This window comes from Photinus pyralis, unplaced genomic scaffold (genome assembly GCF_008802855.1).
Source record: "Photinus pyralis isolate 1611_PpyrPB1 unplaced genomic scaffold, Ppyr1.3 Ppyr1.4_LG1, whole genome shotgun sequence".
NCBI classification, from domain to species: domain Eukaryota; kingdom Metazoa; phylum Arthropoda; class Insecta; order Coleoptera; family Lampyridae; genus Photinus; species Photinus pyralis.
In genome coordinates this window covers 67,910,536-67,928,954 of record NW_022170249.1, presented here as the reverse complement: position 1 = coordinate 67,928,954, position 18,419 = coordinate 67,910,536, and the positions used below count along the sequence as shown (strand labels likewise).

The 18,419-nt window shown below is 36.1% G+C and overlaps 1 protein-coding gene across 2 annotated transcripts; it reads right to left on the bottom strand.

The window, feature by feature from the left end:
* Window positions 1–1,112: 1,112 nt before the first annotated feature.
* Window positions 1,113–10,709, bottom strand: LOC116160162. 2 transcript variants are annotated; one of them, XM_031473404.1, is made up of 5 exons: window positions 10,490–10,709; window positions 2,425–4,674; window positions 2,221–2,367; window positions 2,015–2,116; window positions 1,113–1,961 (listed from the first exon to the last, which is right to left on the bottom strand). In XM_031473404.1, exons 2-5 carry the CDS (start codon window positions 3,431–3,433, stop codon window positions 1,681–1,683), a joined length of 1,539 nt encoding a protein of 512 aa, XP_031329264.1. In that variant the 5' UTR covers window positions 3,434–4,674; window positions 10,490–10,709; the 3' UTR covers window positions 1,113–1,680. The 2 variants fall into 2 exon arrangements, with proteins under 2 accessions (XP_031329264.1, XP_031329191.1); XM_031473331.1 differs by lacking the exon at window positions 10,490–10,709 and having other exon boundaries at window positions 2,425–4,681.
* Window positions 10,710–18,419: the final 7,710 nt, after the last annotated feature.

Below are 18,419 nucleotides of genomic sequence, written 5' to 3'. Positions count from 1 at the left end.
AACTCTTACCACTAAATTCACAACTGTTTAAACTTTTTAATTGTAAGGTTAGGTATATTTTTGATTTAAGTTTAACCATCGAATAAAAGTTTTTATTCAATGGTTTAACCGATTAGGCGCGTTGTGCTTTAAAAGTGACGTGCGGCTTGTAATTTGTATTTGCTCGCAATGGAAAGTACAGATACCAAACAGCGTGGCGCTAGAACAACATAACAGCAACATTCCATAATTTTGGACAATTTAGAAAACAAGTAAAACACGATTTTTCTTGGTTCAGGTTACGATTATCTTTCCTAGAAGCATCTGTTATTAAAATTTCTCCATAAACAAGAAATAAGAAATTTGTCAGTTGCGCAGTTTGCGCATGCACACATCTGATGTTTACAATATGCGATATGCTTATCTTTACTAGAGACATCTATTTTTAAAATTTCAAAAAAATATCTACAAATAGAAACGTTGACGTTACGCCGTTTAATCGTCAAGATTTTGCTTGGCTCAGATGCCAGAGTTATACGCTACCGAATGCAAACAGAACGAACTAAATATCTTGAACTGTAGGAGTAGTTAAGGCCTCGCACAGACGGACAGAGAAAGTGTCTGCAATAGCGCACCCAACTTCTTTGGAAAAATCCCATGTTGGTTCATGAAAGAACTGCTCCAAACGATATTAAAAACTAGATGAATTATGGGAAGAATCACAGCGTTTAAAAATTCGTATTTAAACCATCCACCTGCCATATATGAACGGGTGAAATACACTTGCTAAGACTTAACAACAGCACTTTACCTATTGCTAGGGTCAAGCAATTGAATTGTTAAAATTTTAGGCAACTTTGCTCAGTTTGTCAGTACAGAATACCACTTTTAACAAAGATTGCTCATCTAGCAATTACCTTCACTATTAGCAAGTTGCTAAGGTTATTTTAAGTTACAGAATTGGACTGATTGACTCCTTAAGCCCAACTTGTACCTTCTTCAGATTATTGCAAAGTGAGAATATGGAGTGGGAGGTCACACTGCACGGCAAGTGAAAGCTTAGAGATTCATGCTTTAAAAAATATTACTTTTCCTTAAATTGACGTAACAAAAAGTTGTTTCAGTACTTTTTATCAAAAAATTGCTGTGGCACCAATAATTGACCTGGCACAATCTTACTACGTTCTACTCTTTGACTGGTATGTGCTTCAATAATTGACCGATACCTTCTTTCATTGTTTATTTAATCATTACAGTGAAACTAAGTAAGTATAATATCCCATATTATAAGATTACAATAACTATACAAAATTGTAATATATTCTAGCTTATGTCGTCCATTTCTTTCACAATGTAAACGCCGTTTATAGAAATGGGGGTTTGTATGTATTCCAAAACCTTGTGTTTTTTATACCAGAGTATATCATCTTTCTCGGGCCATTTCCAGTTTCTACTTTCAGTGTCCTGTTTCTCCATTGTTTTTAGTTTAAATCTTTTGTTTTCCTCGTCCACGCCAATTATTACACCAGGGTACAATTGGTCATCATATTCAACAATGACGTATTTCCCTATCTCTTCACTATCTTTGTCCTTTCTCTTATTTTTCCTTGTCACATGTTCTGTCGCATTACATTGTGCTTTCTCTTCACTATTACCATTTTTCTTATTTTTCCCGGACACGCCGGTATTATAGTCACAGTGTTATTTTAAGACGTTCTTCTGCCTCTTGTTTTCTATTTTATTCTGGTCACCTTCTTTTGCGTCACTTTTCAATTTCTTTTTTGCTTCCCTATCTGCTTTCCGTCGTTCTTTGTCAGCATCTTTTTTATCCTTCTCGTCTTGCAATTTCTTATGGTATTCCTGCCATCTCTCAGAAGAGGCAACAGAATGAATTTTTTTCTTTGTCTTAATGTTGGATTTTTGCGGCTGTGGTCCTGGCCAAAACAAACATCTTTTGAATGGGGTTGGAACACCGGATAAATCTTGAGGAATAGATGGAAAAAAAATAAAATTAGACTTCAGGCTCAATACTGACCTTGAACCTGAACTTGAGGTAACTCCGGAGCATCTTCATGTTGTTGGTTGTTACATGGTTCTGCCACTTGAGCTGACTCACTTTCTTTGATCTTATTGAAGTCTTAAAACAACAGGCATATTAATTTGGTATAATGATATGAACTCATTAGTAAATATACTATGTACATTGGTACGGTATACATCTCGTTATTTGTATGTACTAACCTTGTTCTTGAAGTGTATTTTTATTATCTTCATTTTCTTCACTTATTGTTGCGGGTGGTTCTGGGGTTACTTGGGGATTTGTGTGTTCTATTGTAACGTTATTCATTTGTTCACTGTTATGTTCATCTTGCTTAACGGTATTTAAATCTGAAAATGAAACATAGATCAATGTTGTTATAAGGACTAATTAACCTGAAAACTCACCGTTACTAGAGAGAGCTCCGTTATACAATGTGCTATTATTTATATTAATCACTATAAGTTCATTATTATTCATTGGTGTCTTGGAAGGTGTACAATTTTGAACATTATTGCTTAACAAGACAAATTCTTCTTCGTCGAGGTCAATAAAGAAATTATTGGCGTCGTCTGCATTAAAAGATACATTCCCTTCTTTTAAAACTTCATCTATCAATTCTCCTGTATTTGTTGATATATCAATACTCCTTGATGCTTTTTGAGACACGTTTTTCCACAAACAAAACAAACTTTTGTCTTCTACGTTTCCAGTCCATTCAGTAGTACATTGTTGAAAAAGATCAATTTTATCCGGGATATCTTTTTCTAAGAAGCCCAAAAATTGTTTATACTTTTCTGTGCCGTCGTTATCTTCTGTAATTTCTGCCGTACTTTCATGCAATGTATGGCCACTGCTTTCCGTGGTCTTAAAGTATCTGTTGTAATCAATACTTTTCGAATTGAAAGGATATATACCACACGTACGGAATCCATTTTTCAGAATGTTATCTGTACCGTTCATACTAAGCAACGTCTTTTCCAGTAACACCCCAAACTCGTCTCTACTTAGTTTTTGTCCGTTGTTTTGCATTCTCCATTCAAAAACTTTAGCTTTCCATTGCTGCTTGAATGGACGAAAGAACGCAACATCCAGTGACTGCAGAATATGAGTTGCGTTTGGCAGCAAAGCTACCAATGTAATTTTATTTTGTGAACAAAATTCACTTAACTTCAGTGTTAAGTGGGATGTGTGGCCGTCTACAAACAATATAATTGGGAACTCAACGTTTTCTTTTATTAACCACGGATAAAAAATGTTTGTAATATATTCAAAAAAACTTTCGCCTGTCATCGAACCACTATCAGTAATACCAACTCCCCAATCTTGTGGTACAGAATGGGCAATTTTTTGTGGCATCCTTTTATATTTGAAAAGTATCATTGGCGGGGCTAAGATACCACTAGCACTGCACATGAATAATGTTGTTATGCATTCTTTTTCGTCGTTGTTGACAAAATTATAGGCGGCCCGTTCTCCTTTACGGACCAAAACTTTGTTGTCTTTGGGGCACAGAAATGCAGCCGTCTCATCACAATTAAACACCCCCTGCTGCCATCGGAAATTGCGTCCAACAAAAAGTTTTCTGTAAAATAATTTTCCACCTCCAAAAACCAACTTTGTAACTTATCTTTTGTAACACTCGATCTAGCATTTGTTAAATTTTGAGAGACTCGAACACTTACTTCTGGATTTCGACGCATGAATGCCTCGTACCAGGTCGATCGTTGGTAAAAGGAGTTTTCCTTTTTAAATCTTTTATTAAAATCTGTACACTATCTAACAGGCATGATTTTGAAGCCGGAAAACCCCTATTTTGTAAATGGAAAAGCCATTTTACGAGTGTTTTCAGTGTTTTCTCTTCATCTAAAGTTAATATTGTCTCTGGACCCATTTTACGAGTTAGAAGGGTCTTTCCCGTAAATTTATAGATTAAAGTAGTTTTTGGGATTGAATATTTTTTTGACGCTTTATAGTAGCTAACGCCATTACGTACTTCCTCAATTGCATTTTCTAGGTCTGCTGGAGTATAGCTTGGATTTTTTGTTGGCGCCATGGTTTAATTAATACTGGATTCTGCTGCAATACAAATTATAACTCAACGTCTATAAATGAGCCATTAATTGACCAATCGTAGTACTAATGAACGACCATTACATTCACTACAATTTTCTGGCATTTGCAATACATGTTGAATAGGTCATTTATTACGTCTTAACGATCATTTATATTTAAAAACATAATTGAAAATATCATTTGTTGAAAAATGCATTAAAGCCATACATTTAATTTTAAAACTTAAGCGAGATTCATCCACTCTTTGTCCGTTTTATGTACCATTATTGGACAGCTTAAATGCTCCATTGTTTGACCATTTACTATAATAGTCAATTAATTCACAAAAAATACGATTTGGATAGGTCAAAGACTGGTCATCGTAAAAATGAATTTTATTAAAGTGCAAAACCGCATTATGGCATAAGATAGCCATAATACTGTACGGTCGAAATACATAATTAGCGAAGGTACTAATGTCCTAATAAGTGACCTATTGGTCCATAACTGGGCGACTGTCCGTTATTCTTGTTCCAGTAATTGACCATTCATTTTTGACGATTTCCAGTTAAAAAAGGAACATGTGTACGAACAAATTATACCTGCGGTGGGTGACCGCCGGGGAGAAAGAGCAGGTAGCTGCAGAACTTTTCTACCCCAAAGAAAGTCAGTCGAAAATACGATGCAGTCAAGCAAACATCTTAATAAACGAACCACCAATTAAAAGTATTTTATTAATCGCGACGAACATATGGTCCTTCGAGCCGGATTTAGAAATAAATAAATATATCGCAATAAATAAAGTCGCGAGGTAGAAAACTTAAACAACTAAAACTAAAACACAGTGCGAAGTAGCCAGCCTTCACGGAACCACGTCGCATTTCTTCACAGTCAAAGGGAAAGGCGGAATCATCCTGGGGCGTCACAAAAGTCTGCGGTAAGTCGGTGGTTCTCACTTTTTCTTAATCCTTTCTTGTAAATCCTAACTAATTCAAACAAGTCTTAATCATGACAAAGGGCGTGGAAAACTTAATCAACAAACGCAATTTTATTAAAGACAAATTCTCGCGCATGCAAACGTTCATTGAACAATTTAATGACTCTGAACAAAGCATCACGGAATTAAAGGTCAGAATTCCCACAATAAATGCAATGTTTAATCAATTTGACGAAATTCAAGACAAAATTGAGGAGTCCAAGGCGATAAGCAACGATGTTAACGAACGGCTCAATTTCGAAACTAATTACTTTCGTGTATTGGCTTTGATTGAACAACATATCGAGAATTTTGAATCGAATAGGGCCTCAAACCATCAAACTCCATTGCGCGATCAAATTCAAAATCCTCTGAAGGTAAAGCTACCTACATTAGAGCTTCCGAAATTTGACGGTAATTACGCGGAATATCATTCATTCCTTGATCGTTTTGACCGTAGCGTTCACAAGAACGAAAAATTATCAAACGCTGATAAGTTAGAGTATTTGAAGGGTTGTTTAACAGGAGAAGCAAGTGCATCGATAAACGTTCTAAAGGTAACTAATGACAACTATCCGAAGGCCTTAGAAATTTTAGCAAAACGTTTCAAAAATATGCGACTTGTTGTCACAGAACATGTCCAAAAAATTATAAATAGCCCTCAACTAATTAAAAATTCACATGCTCCGCTTCGGCAATTAATTGATGATATCACTCAAAACCTAGCGTCATTAAACGCATTAGAGATAGATACCTCTACATGGGATCCTTTAATTGTTCCTCTCATTGCAGCTAAATTTGACTTTTATACAAAAAAAGAATGGGAAACTACCCTGTCGAGTAAGTTACCAACCCTTTTAGAATTAACGGACTTTTTAGAAAAACGATTTAATATTTTGCGTTCGATTAACACACCCACACCCGGACCAAGTAAGTTAGGGGTTATGGACAAAACAAATAATCAGCTCCCAAATAAAAGTAAAAAAACGAGCAATTACGTCAGTATAAATAAAGCGGCGCCGGCGTGCGATATTTGTAATCAAACCGATCATCGGGTTGCATTTAAATGTCCCGATTTTCTTAATTTAAGTATTAATGACCGAATAAAGAAAGCTAAACAGCTCAGTCTGTGCCTTAAATGTTTAGGAAAGGGAAATCATTCACAAGAGAAGTGCAGAATAAAATGGTGCGTAATTTGTAAGCAAGCCCATAATGTTTTAATACACAAGGACGATGATTTGCAACTTCAAAACGATGGAGTTTCCATTCAGGAGCAGTCATCTTCCATGGCAACTACCAGTACGAATTTATTCACGGACACTAATCATCCACAAGTTTTACTAAATACCGCGTTAGTAATGGTTGGCGATGGTGTTGGTCGGAAACATCAACTTCGATGCTTACTAGACAATGCATCACACAGTTGTTTTATAACAAAACAGGCATTTGATAAATTAAGATTGCCATCTGTTCCCACAAACTTTTTGGTGACCAGTATTAATCGAAACAATACTGCACTCAACAAATTAGTACGCATTACCATGTACTCTAATCATTCGAATTTTGTAACAAATCTAGAGTGTCTCATTGTTAAAGAAATTTCTGAGCAATTACCGCCGCAGTTCTTTGACATTGACCATCTCCAAATTCCCAGTAACTTAAAATTAGCAGATTCTAATTTCAACATTCCTGGTGAAATTGACATGCTCATAGGCGCCGAGACATACTGTGAGATAATTCGCAGCGGTCATTTACCGCTCGGTAAGGGCAAGCCGCTTTTACAAAACACGTGGTTAGGGTGGATAGTTTCAGGTGCCGTCCATTATCCGATTAACAAACAATTTATGACTTCCTGTCACTTCTCCTCTATTCACAAGCTGGAAACACAGCTGCAAAGGTTTTGGGAAATTGAACAAGTAGATGCAGGTATGAGACCCTTTCTAACACAAACCGTAGACTACTGCGAAGAGCATTTCAAAAATAATCACAAAAGGGATGCCGAGGGTCGTTTTGTAGTTAAATTACCGTTTAATCCGGACGCACCAACTTTCGGCAACTCAAAGCAATTGGCATTAAGCCGCTTCCTGAAATTGGAGAAAAAGTTAGAAGGTCAACATTCTTTGAAAAAGGAGTACCATCAAAATATTTCAGAATATATTAATCAAAATTATTTAAAACCAATTGCCAACAACGAGGTCGATACTAAAGATGCGTTTTATTTACCGCATCATGCTGTCATAAAGGAAAGCAGTCTGACCACCAAAGTGCGTATAGTTTTCGATGCTTCTGCTAAAAGTGACAATGGTATCAGTCTGAACGACACCCTTTATTCGGGTCCTGCTTTACAACAAGATCTATTTTCAATTTTGTGTAGATTTCGAATGCATCAATTCGTAATTTCGGCCGATATTACTAAAATGTATCTTCAAATCAGGTTAGACGAATCACAATGGCAGTATCAACGAATTCTGTGGAGGGATGATAAATCTCACGAAATTAAAACTTACAATCTTACAACCGTTACATTTGGAATCACATCATCTCCGTTTCTAGCAGTAAGATGTTTAAATGAATTAGCGTTTCTAAATCAGAACAAGTTTGGCATTGCTACTCAAGTGATACTAAACGATTTTTATATTGACGATCTTTTATCAGGAGGTAACACGTTTGAAGAAACAAATCAACTTCGTAATGATCTCGTACATATACTTAATCAAGCAAAATTCAAGCTTACGAAGTGGTCATCCAACGATACGCGACTACTAGAAGGTCTAAATCTAGATGATACAGTTGCTCATAAATTATTCGCAAAGGAGCATACGATTCATACTACTAAAACTTTAGGTCTGTCATGGCACAGTCAAAATGACGTAATAACTTATCAAATAAAGGAGGCCGTACTTAATAAAATCACAAAAAGATGTATCCTATCGGTCGTGGCGCAAATTTTCGACCCTTTAGGACTACTGTCACCCGTTATCATCTCCTTCAAAATGTTATTGCAACGATTATGGTCTTTAAAAACCGATTGGGATGAACCAGTTGATAATAAACTCGCAAATGATTTTTTAAAAAACATAGATAACATGGGTGTGCTGAATGATTTTAAAATCCCGCGGAAGGTAATTCCTGTATACCCTTATAAACGAATAGAGCTTCATACATTTAGCGATGCGTCCCAATTGGCTTATGGTTGTTGCGCATACATTCGAATCCAAGACTTCAATAACAAGTATCATGTTCACTTACTGTGCGCTAAATCTAAGGTTGCACCTTTAAAAACTCTTACAATTCCCCGTTTGGAATTATGTGCAGCATTATTATCTGCGCAATTAGCAAGCAAACTGATTACTATACTAAATACGAAATTTGCTGAAACATATTTTTGGTGTGATTCCACAATAGTCTTGTCGTGGTTATCCTTTCCCTCAAATACGTGGAAGGTATTCGTCTCCAATAGGGTTAGTGAAATTCATTCATTGTGCGATAAAACTCGCTGGTATCATGTTGCAACAAAAGATAATCCAGCAGATTTAGTGTCAAGAGGTACAAGTAGCAACCACCTGATTAACTCGGAATTGTGGTTTAACGGACCAACATTTCTTAAGAATAACATATCTCACTTAAAAGGCTTTTCTGTTAAAGAGGGAAGGCCAGAAACGATACCTGAACAAAAAACCGTTACTTTAACTACGACAACATCAATATCATTACCATTTATTCAAAAATTTTCTTCATTCTCTAAACTTACACGAATATGTGCATACTTATACAGATTTATTACAAACTGTAAGGATGTTAACAAGCGGGAGAGCTACAAATCCATCGATATCACGGTAGAAGAATTAAAAAGCGCCGAAATAAAAACACTAATCATGGCACAAAGGCAAGTTTATTTTGATGAAGTTACAACTTTAATCAATGGTAAAAAATTAAAAAACAACAGTAATTTAGTTAACTTAAATCCCTTTCTAGACGAAGATGGTGTATTACGAGTACGTAGTAGACTGTCGAACGCAAGGCATATGAAATTTAATGCAAAATTTCCAATAATACTTCCGAAACAGCATCACATTACGAAGTTGATTGTAACTTACCAACATCGTATGTTACTGCACGCAGGAGTTCAAGCGACTCTGTACGCCCTAAGGCAGAATTACTGGGTCCCAGGGGGTAAATCAGTGGTAAAAAAAATAATACACGGATGCATTTCGTGTTTCCGAAACAAACCTTCAGGTATGCGACCTCTCGTGGGCGACTTACCTTCAAGCCGTTTAGAGCCACTAAGGCCATTTACTAATTGCGGAGTGGATTTTGGTGGTCCATTTCTAATTAAACAAGGAAATGTACGTTCCAGAAAAACTACAAAGGCGTATTTGTGTCTATTTGTATGTTTTTCAACTAAAGCGATACACTTAGAGTTGGTGAGTGATTTAACCACACCCGCCTTTCTAAATTGCTTTAAACGTTTTATTTCTCGCAGAGGCGTTATTCAAAACATCTATTCAGATAATGCCACCAATTTCATAGGCGCGAGAAACGAATTGAAAGACCTACAAATGCTGTGGCGTAATCAAAATTTTAAAAACGAATTAGAAATCTTCATGTCTCAATATAAAACAAAATGGCATTTTATACCGCCAAGGGCTCCAAATTTTGGAGGCATATGGGAAAGAGGAATTAGATCCGTGAAAGATCACATCAAACGTGTGATTGGACAGACGTTGTTGACGTACGAAGAGTTTTTTACGGTTTTGGCATGTATTGAGGCTTGTTTGAATTCGCGTCCCATTACATCCCTAGGCAACGATCCTAATGACCTATTACCTCTCACTCCCGGACATTTCTTAATCGGTGAACCACCGGCTCTGATAATCGAACCTGATTATACCGAAATCAAACTAAATCGATTATCACGGTACCAATTAATCGAGCAGATGAGACAGCATTTCTGGCGTCGCTGGCACAAGGAGTACCTCACAACCCTTCAGCAAATTCCGAAGTGGCAAAAGGCAACCGACACCAACCTGGAAACAGGAGCAATGGTTATCGTGAAGGAAGACAACTTGCCGCCATTGCAGTGGAAACTAGGGCGCGTCCAAGAAACGTTCCCAGGAACTGATGATGTCGTTCGAGTAGTGAATGTGAAAACCGCTAGTGGTGTGTTTAAACGACCCGTGAACAAATTGTGCAAGCTCCCTATAAATTAGCTTGTAAATTAACTCCTAGTCTTTTAAATTAAGTCTATGTTAAATTTAAAGAAATCCTTTTGTTATGTATAATAAAATTACCAATATTTACATATCCCTAAGTTAACATTAAGAATCCAGTTCTTTGCTTCATATGTATATACAATTTAGATAATAGTGTACACATGTTTCGATATTGTTGCAAGTATTGTGATCTTCCAACGGGCGGGAGTATGTACGAACAAATTATACCTGCGGTGGGTGACCGCCGGGGAGAAAGAGCAGGTAGCTGCAGAACTTTTCTACCCCAAAGAAAGTCAGTCGAAAATACGATGCAGTCAAGCAAACATCTTAATAAACGAACCACCAATTAAAAGTATTTTATTAATCGCGACGAACAACATGTTTTCTTTTAAAAAGGGCACACCGTGTCCTTTCAAACAATATAAGAAATAATCACTATCACGTGCCCTATGTGATACCAAATTTATAGAAGTTTATGTCATACTTACCGTTAACCTTTGAAATAGCAAATGGCCGCTCCGACACACTAACTCCGACTGCAACACTAATAGATTATTTTTCCAGTTCACATGCAGCTTACCAACCAAAAACGATGTTGCCAAATTCAACTTTAGCGTTGTAACTGTCACGTTTTGATTTTTTTTTAATTAATCTCTAACACACTTCTTATTTTATTAATATAAATGTGAAATAGGTCAATCAATGGACGTCGGTCAATGATTGGTGCAATCACCTTATTAGTATGTTATATTATGATAATTGTAATAAAAACTTACACATTCCATTCATGCATGCTCATGCATATAATATGACTATTTCAGGACCCCCCTTTTTTTCAGCTTTGCCAAAATGCTCCGATTTTCATGAATTTTCCGACATGTTTACATTACTAACACTTTTTTCCCCGGATCCAATCCAGCTGACACATTTTTTTAAGATCAAGGTTTTATAAATTAATCATTATCACTTTTTCAGCTTTGCCGAAATGATTCAAAAATATTTTCTTTTCTTCAAGTTTCGCATCCTCCCGCGCCCAAAAGCCACGGAGTCGCGCCAGCTCACATCAATTTTAATAATTCAACACGTACTAACTACCATTATCAACTCATAGAAATCGTGCCAAAATCACCATCAAAATTTGACGCCACCTCCCGGCCGGACTATATGTACACAACGGATATTTCAGTGCCGATTTTTGAAATGCGTAATGACCCTTTTCATGCCTTTTACTGCAAATTACCAGATTATGAACAAGAATAAAAGGGATACGAAACTTCATATTATACATAAAAATCATTCGGGTTGTAATGTAATTCCAATTACATTTTTGTACTGTACGTTAATTTGCATTTACTTAAAAATTGAGAACTGAAATTATTACCAATGTTGCATATCGTTAGTAAAACCGCTCCACCAATTATTCTGGAGTAATTCCCAGGAGTAATTTTTATACCAAAACCATAACACAAAAGTCGCTTTAATTACATTTATATGGAGAAGTAAATTCTGCTCTTGGTTTATCATTTAATGTAAAATAAAGTTAATATTTATTTATGATGATGAACGAAAAACGCAGAACCGCATATTCTCTTCCTAGAGCGATATACATTATTCAATGAAAGACGATCTTTGATTTTACAATTAGAATATCTAACGACGAACTGTACAAGTTTACCAACTTATAGACAAAACTTGGAAGAATTAATAAAGCCGACGCACTCCGTTTTGTCTAAGGGAAGCCAAGCGAAACGAACCGCTAATAAGTTTTCAATTAAAACGTCGATCTACTCCCGTAAATCCTTTTACATAATCCAAATCAACTAAACTTGGCTAGACAAAGACGTTTTGTTTATTTTACAATTCGAAACTTTTTACTTGAAGCGTTTCAGTTTTATTCGACAAATGTACGATACCGAAAATTGGATATGATTGTATTTTGTAATCGGTTCGATTTTCAATCCGAGCAAATATCTATGATTCAATTGTATCGAAACGTATGCAAGTCATATCTAATAGAGCATGCGACGTACGTGACGCAATTCCAAACTTATCGAAACTTACACCCACAATTCGAATTTAGAAACTTCGATTTAAGTTGTTTCCTATTATATCTAGACAGTAACAACCATGTATATTTTTGAGTAAAGAATATTTTGTCATTGAAAACGCCCCCCTTTCCAAAGGGTATTAAATATTTTTTAAATAGTTCCATTGGTTGTGATTCATTTTGCAACACAATGACGCTGGAGGGATAAGAATTAAAATTCTTCCACCAACAATAAAAGAACCATCTTTCAAAGAATTAAAAATGGAACAATTACGAAAGTAACCATAGAATCTACTATGGACCTTCCGGCCGACAACGCCGACAGAGATAAACTGTTATAACGTTATAAAAGAATGCTATTTAGGCTACGGAATGCCCCAGTGACCTTCTAGCGCCTCGTAGATCACGTAAAGGCCCAGCTAGTCGGCATCACAATACACGCCTATTTGGACGACATAATCGTGCTATCAAAGGATTTTACGACCCATCTGCACGACCTCATCGCCGTCCTCACTCGTCTGTGCCCGTGTAACCTGAGGACCCGGTGGAAGAAATATCATTTCGTAAGGGAGCAGATGCGATACCTGGGACACATAATCACACCCGAAGGCATCGGCACAGACCCAACAAAGACGCCTTTAAAGCAGTCAAAACGCTTCTAACCAGCTCGCCTATATTACAAGCTGATCCACAACTTTCGTTCGTTATCATGACAGACGCCACCCAATACGCTATTGGGGCAATCCTCGCCCAAGGCGAAAATGAAGGCGAGCGACCAGTGAAGTATACGAGCCGCGTACAAATTCTCCACCACCCTGACTGTTTCCAGGATTTGTAACTAAATTCGAAGATTCTGCTGCTTACTACTTATAAGTCGCCTTGTATGTACTTTATATATGTATGGATTCAGTTGTAATGTAGCTAATAAAAGACATTATTATTATTATGGTCGGTGTTTCTTGTGAGAACTCAGGTCTAGCCTGGTTAACTAATCGCACGGATTAAAATCAAGTAACGATTAGTGTCTGTGTCTGGTGAAGTTATGTAGGGTCCTAAAAAAAATTATTACTATTATTATTATTGTTTAGAATGTCAAATTTTGTAATAAATGCAGATGTATCCATAACTACGACAAATGATTAAAGCATAGCCTGTTAGTTCCGTTAACATTAATTCCGAGCGAATCGCCCTATATACAGGGTTTTTGCCTGGAACGCTGAATATATCTTCTTTTTAAAGAAAGTGTTTATGATATCCAAAATTATAAAAAGTTTGTTACCAATCTACTTACTTTAGATTTGTGGTCAGTGTGTGGTCACAACAAAATAGTGGTCTGATGTATTCCATACAAAGTTTCCACCCTGTATATACGTAATGTGTACGTTGAAAGTACCATACTGCATAATCACAAAAGAGATGGCCTATTTCCTGTCAGGAACAGGGTAGATAACATCCACACGTAGTTGAAAAATCAATATCGATTTGCTCGAGTTGTAAAGTTTGACGAAGTGATAAGAATCTGATGGATAAGCCACGAAATTAAAGATTGCCCCGAGTGATATTATGCTCATAGCTGAAGCTCACTTACTTTGTTTTATTGACGGGAATCTTGTAAAATGGCGTTGGTAAAATTCCGTTGTCTGAACATTAAAGGTCTCGTATGAAATATTTGTCGTTCTAACGAAAATTTGATGAGGGTTAAAACTGACGGACCACTTTAACTCTGTTATATCGTATATGTTCAAAATTACTTGAAATATTTAATATCGCAACAAAATTGTGCTTAATCCCTCGAACATAATTAAGTTTCTTGTAATCAATCAAAAAGAAAAGCAACGACGGAGTGAGGAATTATGTTAATTTCATTAGAGAGTAATAAAGTGTATTTGCAATAATTCGTCTGTCTTCAGTGCTTATTTCTGTTGATAGCTTTAAGGATAAAATGGAATTGAGAGAGGAGAATGATTAATGAAGATGGCAAGGAATCTACTTAGCCCAACTGCGACTGTTGGACTCACACTTTCAGACTAATAGCAATTCACCAATTATGCTGAATAACGTTGCGGAACCTACTTTGTCCTCACTTCAAAACCCAGACTGAAAGGCAAGGCTGAAAATAATTGGATTTTATTTATCTACCAAAATTAAACTTCATTGCTATTGTTATTATAGGGATTATCTGTGAGTTTCGCAATATTTTAGGAGTATTCTAATATTCTAGAGAAGCACCCGAATGTACGTAAACTTTCCATTACGATTTGTTTTAGCTGCTATAAATTTAATAAATCCAGTAGTCTAATTTATAATTCAACATGCCTTTGAGATTTATCTAATTCTGTGATATACAGGATAGCTCTTCCAGACTTCTTAGGTTTTTTCCTTTCAACTTTCAAGTTATTTTTCGTTTTCCAATGCAAGTCGTTCAACTACCTGTTTACACTGATTAATTTTATGATTGAATATTTTTCTCGGCGATACGTTCACCCTCCATTTTGGTTGAAGCTTCACTCAAGTAAATGTTTCTCGTTTAAAAGAGTGTTGAATTTATCCCTGCATTGATTTACTGCCCTAGTCACACTTGTGAATGGTTACGTCAATTTTGTCGCATGTAAATTGATTCAATATGTCGATTCGTGAGGTTCTTAAACGCTAATGTGAGTTAAGTTGCCGACAAAATATTGTCCTCGTTCTGTATTATTCGACTTGTTCGTTAAATCCAACAAAACCTAATGAAGTCCTTAAAATTGAAGAAAAAATTCGTACATGTAATTTTAATATGACGTAGAGCTTGTATATTTAAAAAGCAAAGTAATAGCCGACACATGGAACCAGGGACCTTTACAACTACACACATTCATACACGGAATGGCAGCCCTGGAAGCTCTGATAGTTTTGTTCTTTATGTTACCTATGCTTAAGAACTTTGCTTGGACTAAGCGTTAGTCCTACTAACACTAATTGGAATACAGTTCGGTGATACAGACGTTCAGTTCTTGGAGTAAATACCAGTGTCTATTCCTTCCTTTGTTTTAGATCCATCCGTGAAGATGAATATGTATGGTTGTGTGTATTTGTGTTTGGTGCAATGGTTTTATGTCTGTAAGTCCTCTACCTCCTTGCGAACGAGGAAGGTACAATTGTATAATTGAGTAGTGAGGGTGATGTATATGGTGTTTTGTTAATAGTGTACCGGTGTTTCTCTATATTTGTTCTAAATCTGTATTTGTGCCAACGTATAATTACAAAAGAGTATGTGAGACTGGTGTGGCATAAGTGTTAATAGCTTTGATTGTAATTCTACCGTGTAATTTTGTTTTAAGTTATGTTCAAGGTTACGCATTTTTATTACGTAACGCTAGTTTTTTCTTTACATTTTTCATTACTTAGTGTGTCAGTAAAATGTCTAGTGAACTTACTCCTGGATTTATCTGAATTTCATTTTTTTTTGTTTGAATTGTGTTGTTAAAGTGTATTGAGGTTGGTCGGAGCAATTAGTATTTACAACACGGTATTATCACTGGTTGTAGTCTTCGTTTTCGTAAGCGCGACTTTTGAATATATCAATTTTTAGTAATTGAATTAGCTCGAAGCTAAGAATTTGATAGTTTGAACACCAATAGGCTAAATCGCTAAATAAGAACGTCCGAGCATTTTATTTAACTGAAAACTACACTCTTTTTAATAATTATGTCCTAAAATTTATTTCATTTCTACAAGAAATCGTGGAGTTTTCACCCTCAGCATCTGCCACTAAATTCTTATAGGGAATTCAAAGTAGTATAATATTTTTGATAAAATGCAATTGATAAACGAAAAAATTCCAAACTCGAAAGCCAAGTATCAGCAATATCGTTCCTTTTACATCGTTCAGCCGTATCTTCGTGTTAAAAATTAAACGAGGGCACTTCAATCTGGGACCTTTATCGGATGTGCCGCGCTGCGGAACGCGTTTCGCCTCAATCATTTAAACCCAGATTTGGTTGCCTGTTAATAAATAATGCATTTAATCGATACTCCCTCTGACTGCAAGACAAAAGGAGCGGTATACGTTTTTATGAATATAAATAAGGCGAGCATTCTCCAAATTTTCCCGTCTTGCATTTAATACCTCGCAATTTGAAACACAAAATAATACGACTGGAACCCTTCGTCGACTGTATTAATAATTCCTGCAAAACTGCAGTTTTATTGCGGTTTCTTCTGCACGGTCGGAATTCGTTATTTTATTTCCTGTCGCATATACCGTATAACGGAAAATTGTGAACAATAATTCTAAATTTTTGTGCACATTTATAAAAGAGCTCGATTCCTCCTTGTTTCAAGGTTCAGGTACCAGATTCAATCTTAAATTGAATCAACTCACTCATAAAATATAGGAAATTGTCTTAAGATTGCCACAAGAAAATAAAAGGAATGGAATTCAATATTCCTTCCATAAATCTCCCATCTACCCTTATTTTATTTACAAATTGATTCATGTTGTGCTTCACGATAGATATAAGGGTAGAATGTGAATATTACCATATGAGATGCGAAGTCAAATTTTACCGCAGTTTCGAGAATGTTAAAAATGCACGAAGTCTCTGTTATGCATATCGGTTTGTATATCTCAGTAATTCACCAAATCCTGGTGGCATTTAAAACCTTATGTTTCCGCGTTCCCTGGCTCTTCGTTTGTTTTTAGACAAACACAATGGAATGCTCGAATACTACAATTAGCAATGTACAGCTTCATTTACCCTTATGTAGATGTATATGCAGTAACTTTATTAATAACACATTTGGAATATAAATTACATCAAAGGTATGTAATAATAAATAATGGATCTCCTGCAATCTCTTTGGTGTGTATTAAAAAAACTGGCGACCTCTTCTACATATTGACGCTCCAAGCATCTGTTTGTCCAAACTGCGTGGTGGGCTTGTGTCAAGATATGTTTACCTGTCTCTACTACAGCAATATTTCAAAGAAATATCTTCATAAATAAGAAAATTGGCACTACTGCGCATGCGCAACATCTAATGTTTGTACATTAACAGAAGCATCTGTGATTACAATTTCAAAAAGATATCTCGATAAATAAGACAGTTGATACAGCACATCCTGCCCATGCGCACATTAATCTGATGTTTACAATATGCGATATGTTTACTTTTACTAAAAGCATATGTGGTTAAAATTTTAACAAAGTATATTAATAAATAAGAAAGTTGCCATTGCGCAGTTCAATCGTCAAGACTTTCTTTGGATCAGGTGCCAGAACTATACGCTACCGAATGCAAGAAAAACGAACTAAATATCTGGACAACTTGTAGGAGTAGTTAACGCCTCGGACAGACGGTCAGTGAAAATGGCTGCAATAGCGCACCCAACTTAGTTGGAAAATATGCTAAAAATATGATTTTAAATTTACTTTAATCCCCGACTGCGTGCCATGTACCACTAGTGAGGTCTTATGGAGTTTTCCTACCAAAATCACGTTAGCACCTTATTTCGAAACGAAGGGTAAACTGAAATAGAGACGAAAAAATGAATAAAAGATAAATTGTAGAGGACTAAATTCTATACAAAAAAAAGTCCACAAGAGCATATACCTACGTATCTTCAACAATTTTTGAATGAACTTTTTTGCACAAATGATAGACCATGTAATTTTGGACAAACAACTCTGCGGCGGCATGTGTGCATATTAACACGTTTACGTATTATAAGCCTTGTATTGCTGACGGTTGAAAATACGCATATGCACTCGTGAACTTTTTTGTGGAAACTTTAGTTCTCTATACATTTTTTCGTATCAAGTGCTCTGCGTTTTGACAGAAATGCACTCAAACGTGATTTTCGTAAGAAAACTGTAAGGCATTAGCAGAACTGAACCTACTGTTGCGTCGAATCGACCATAATGTAACGAAGGACTCAGTTTTCATACCGAAATTTATGAACACAGGGTACATAGATGATCGTTACCAGCTATATTAACCACCCGGTATCTAGAGGCGCTTCGTTAGGGAGCTATTTATCTCTCTCAGGAGTTGGAGACAGAAAGTTGAAGTACCTGCTTTAATTCCTAGTGCCGTCTTAGCCGCCGATAAGAAAACCAGTTGCCGTAT

Excerpts from the sequence above, each read along its gene's own strand:
- LOC116160162 (XM_031473404.1), bottom strand. The coding sequence starts at position 3,433 with ATGTGCAGTGCTAGTGGTATCTTAGCCCCGCCAATGATACTTTTCAAA. Across the intron at positions 2,117-2,220 it reads AAATACACTTCAAGAACAAG|ACTTCAATAAGATCAAAGAA; the intron begins GTTAGTACATAC and ends TGTTGTTTTAAG. Across the intron at positions 1,962-2,014 it reads ACCTCAAGTTCAGGTTCAAG|ATTTATCCGGTGTTCCAACC; the intron begins GTCAGTATTGAG and ends CTATTCCTCAAG.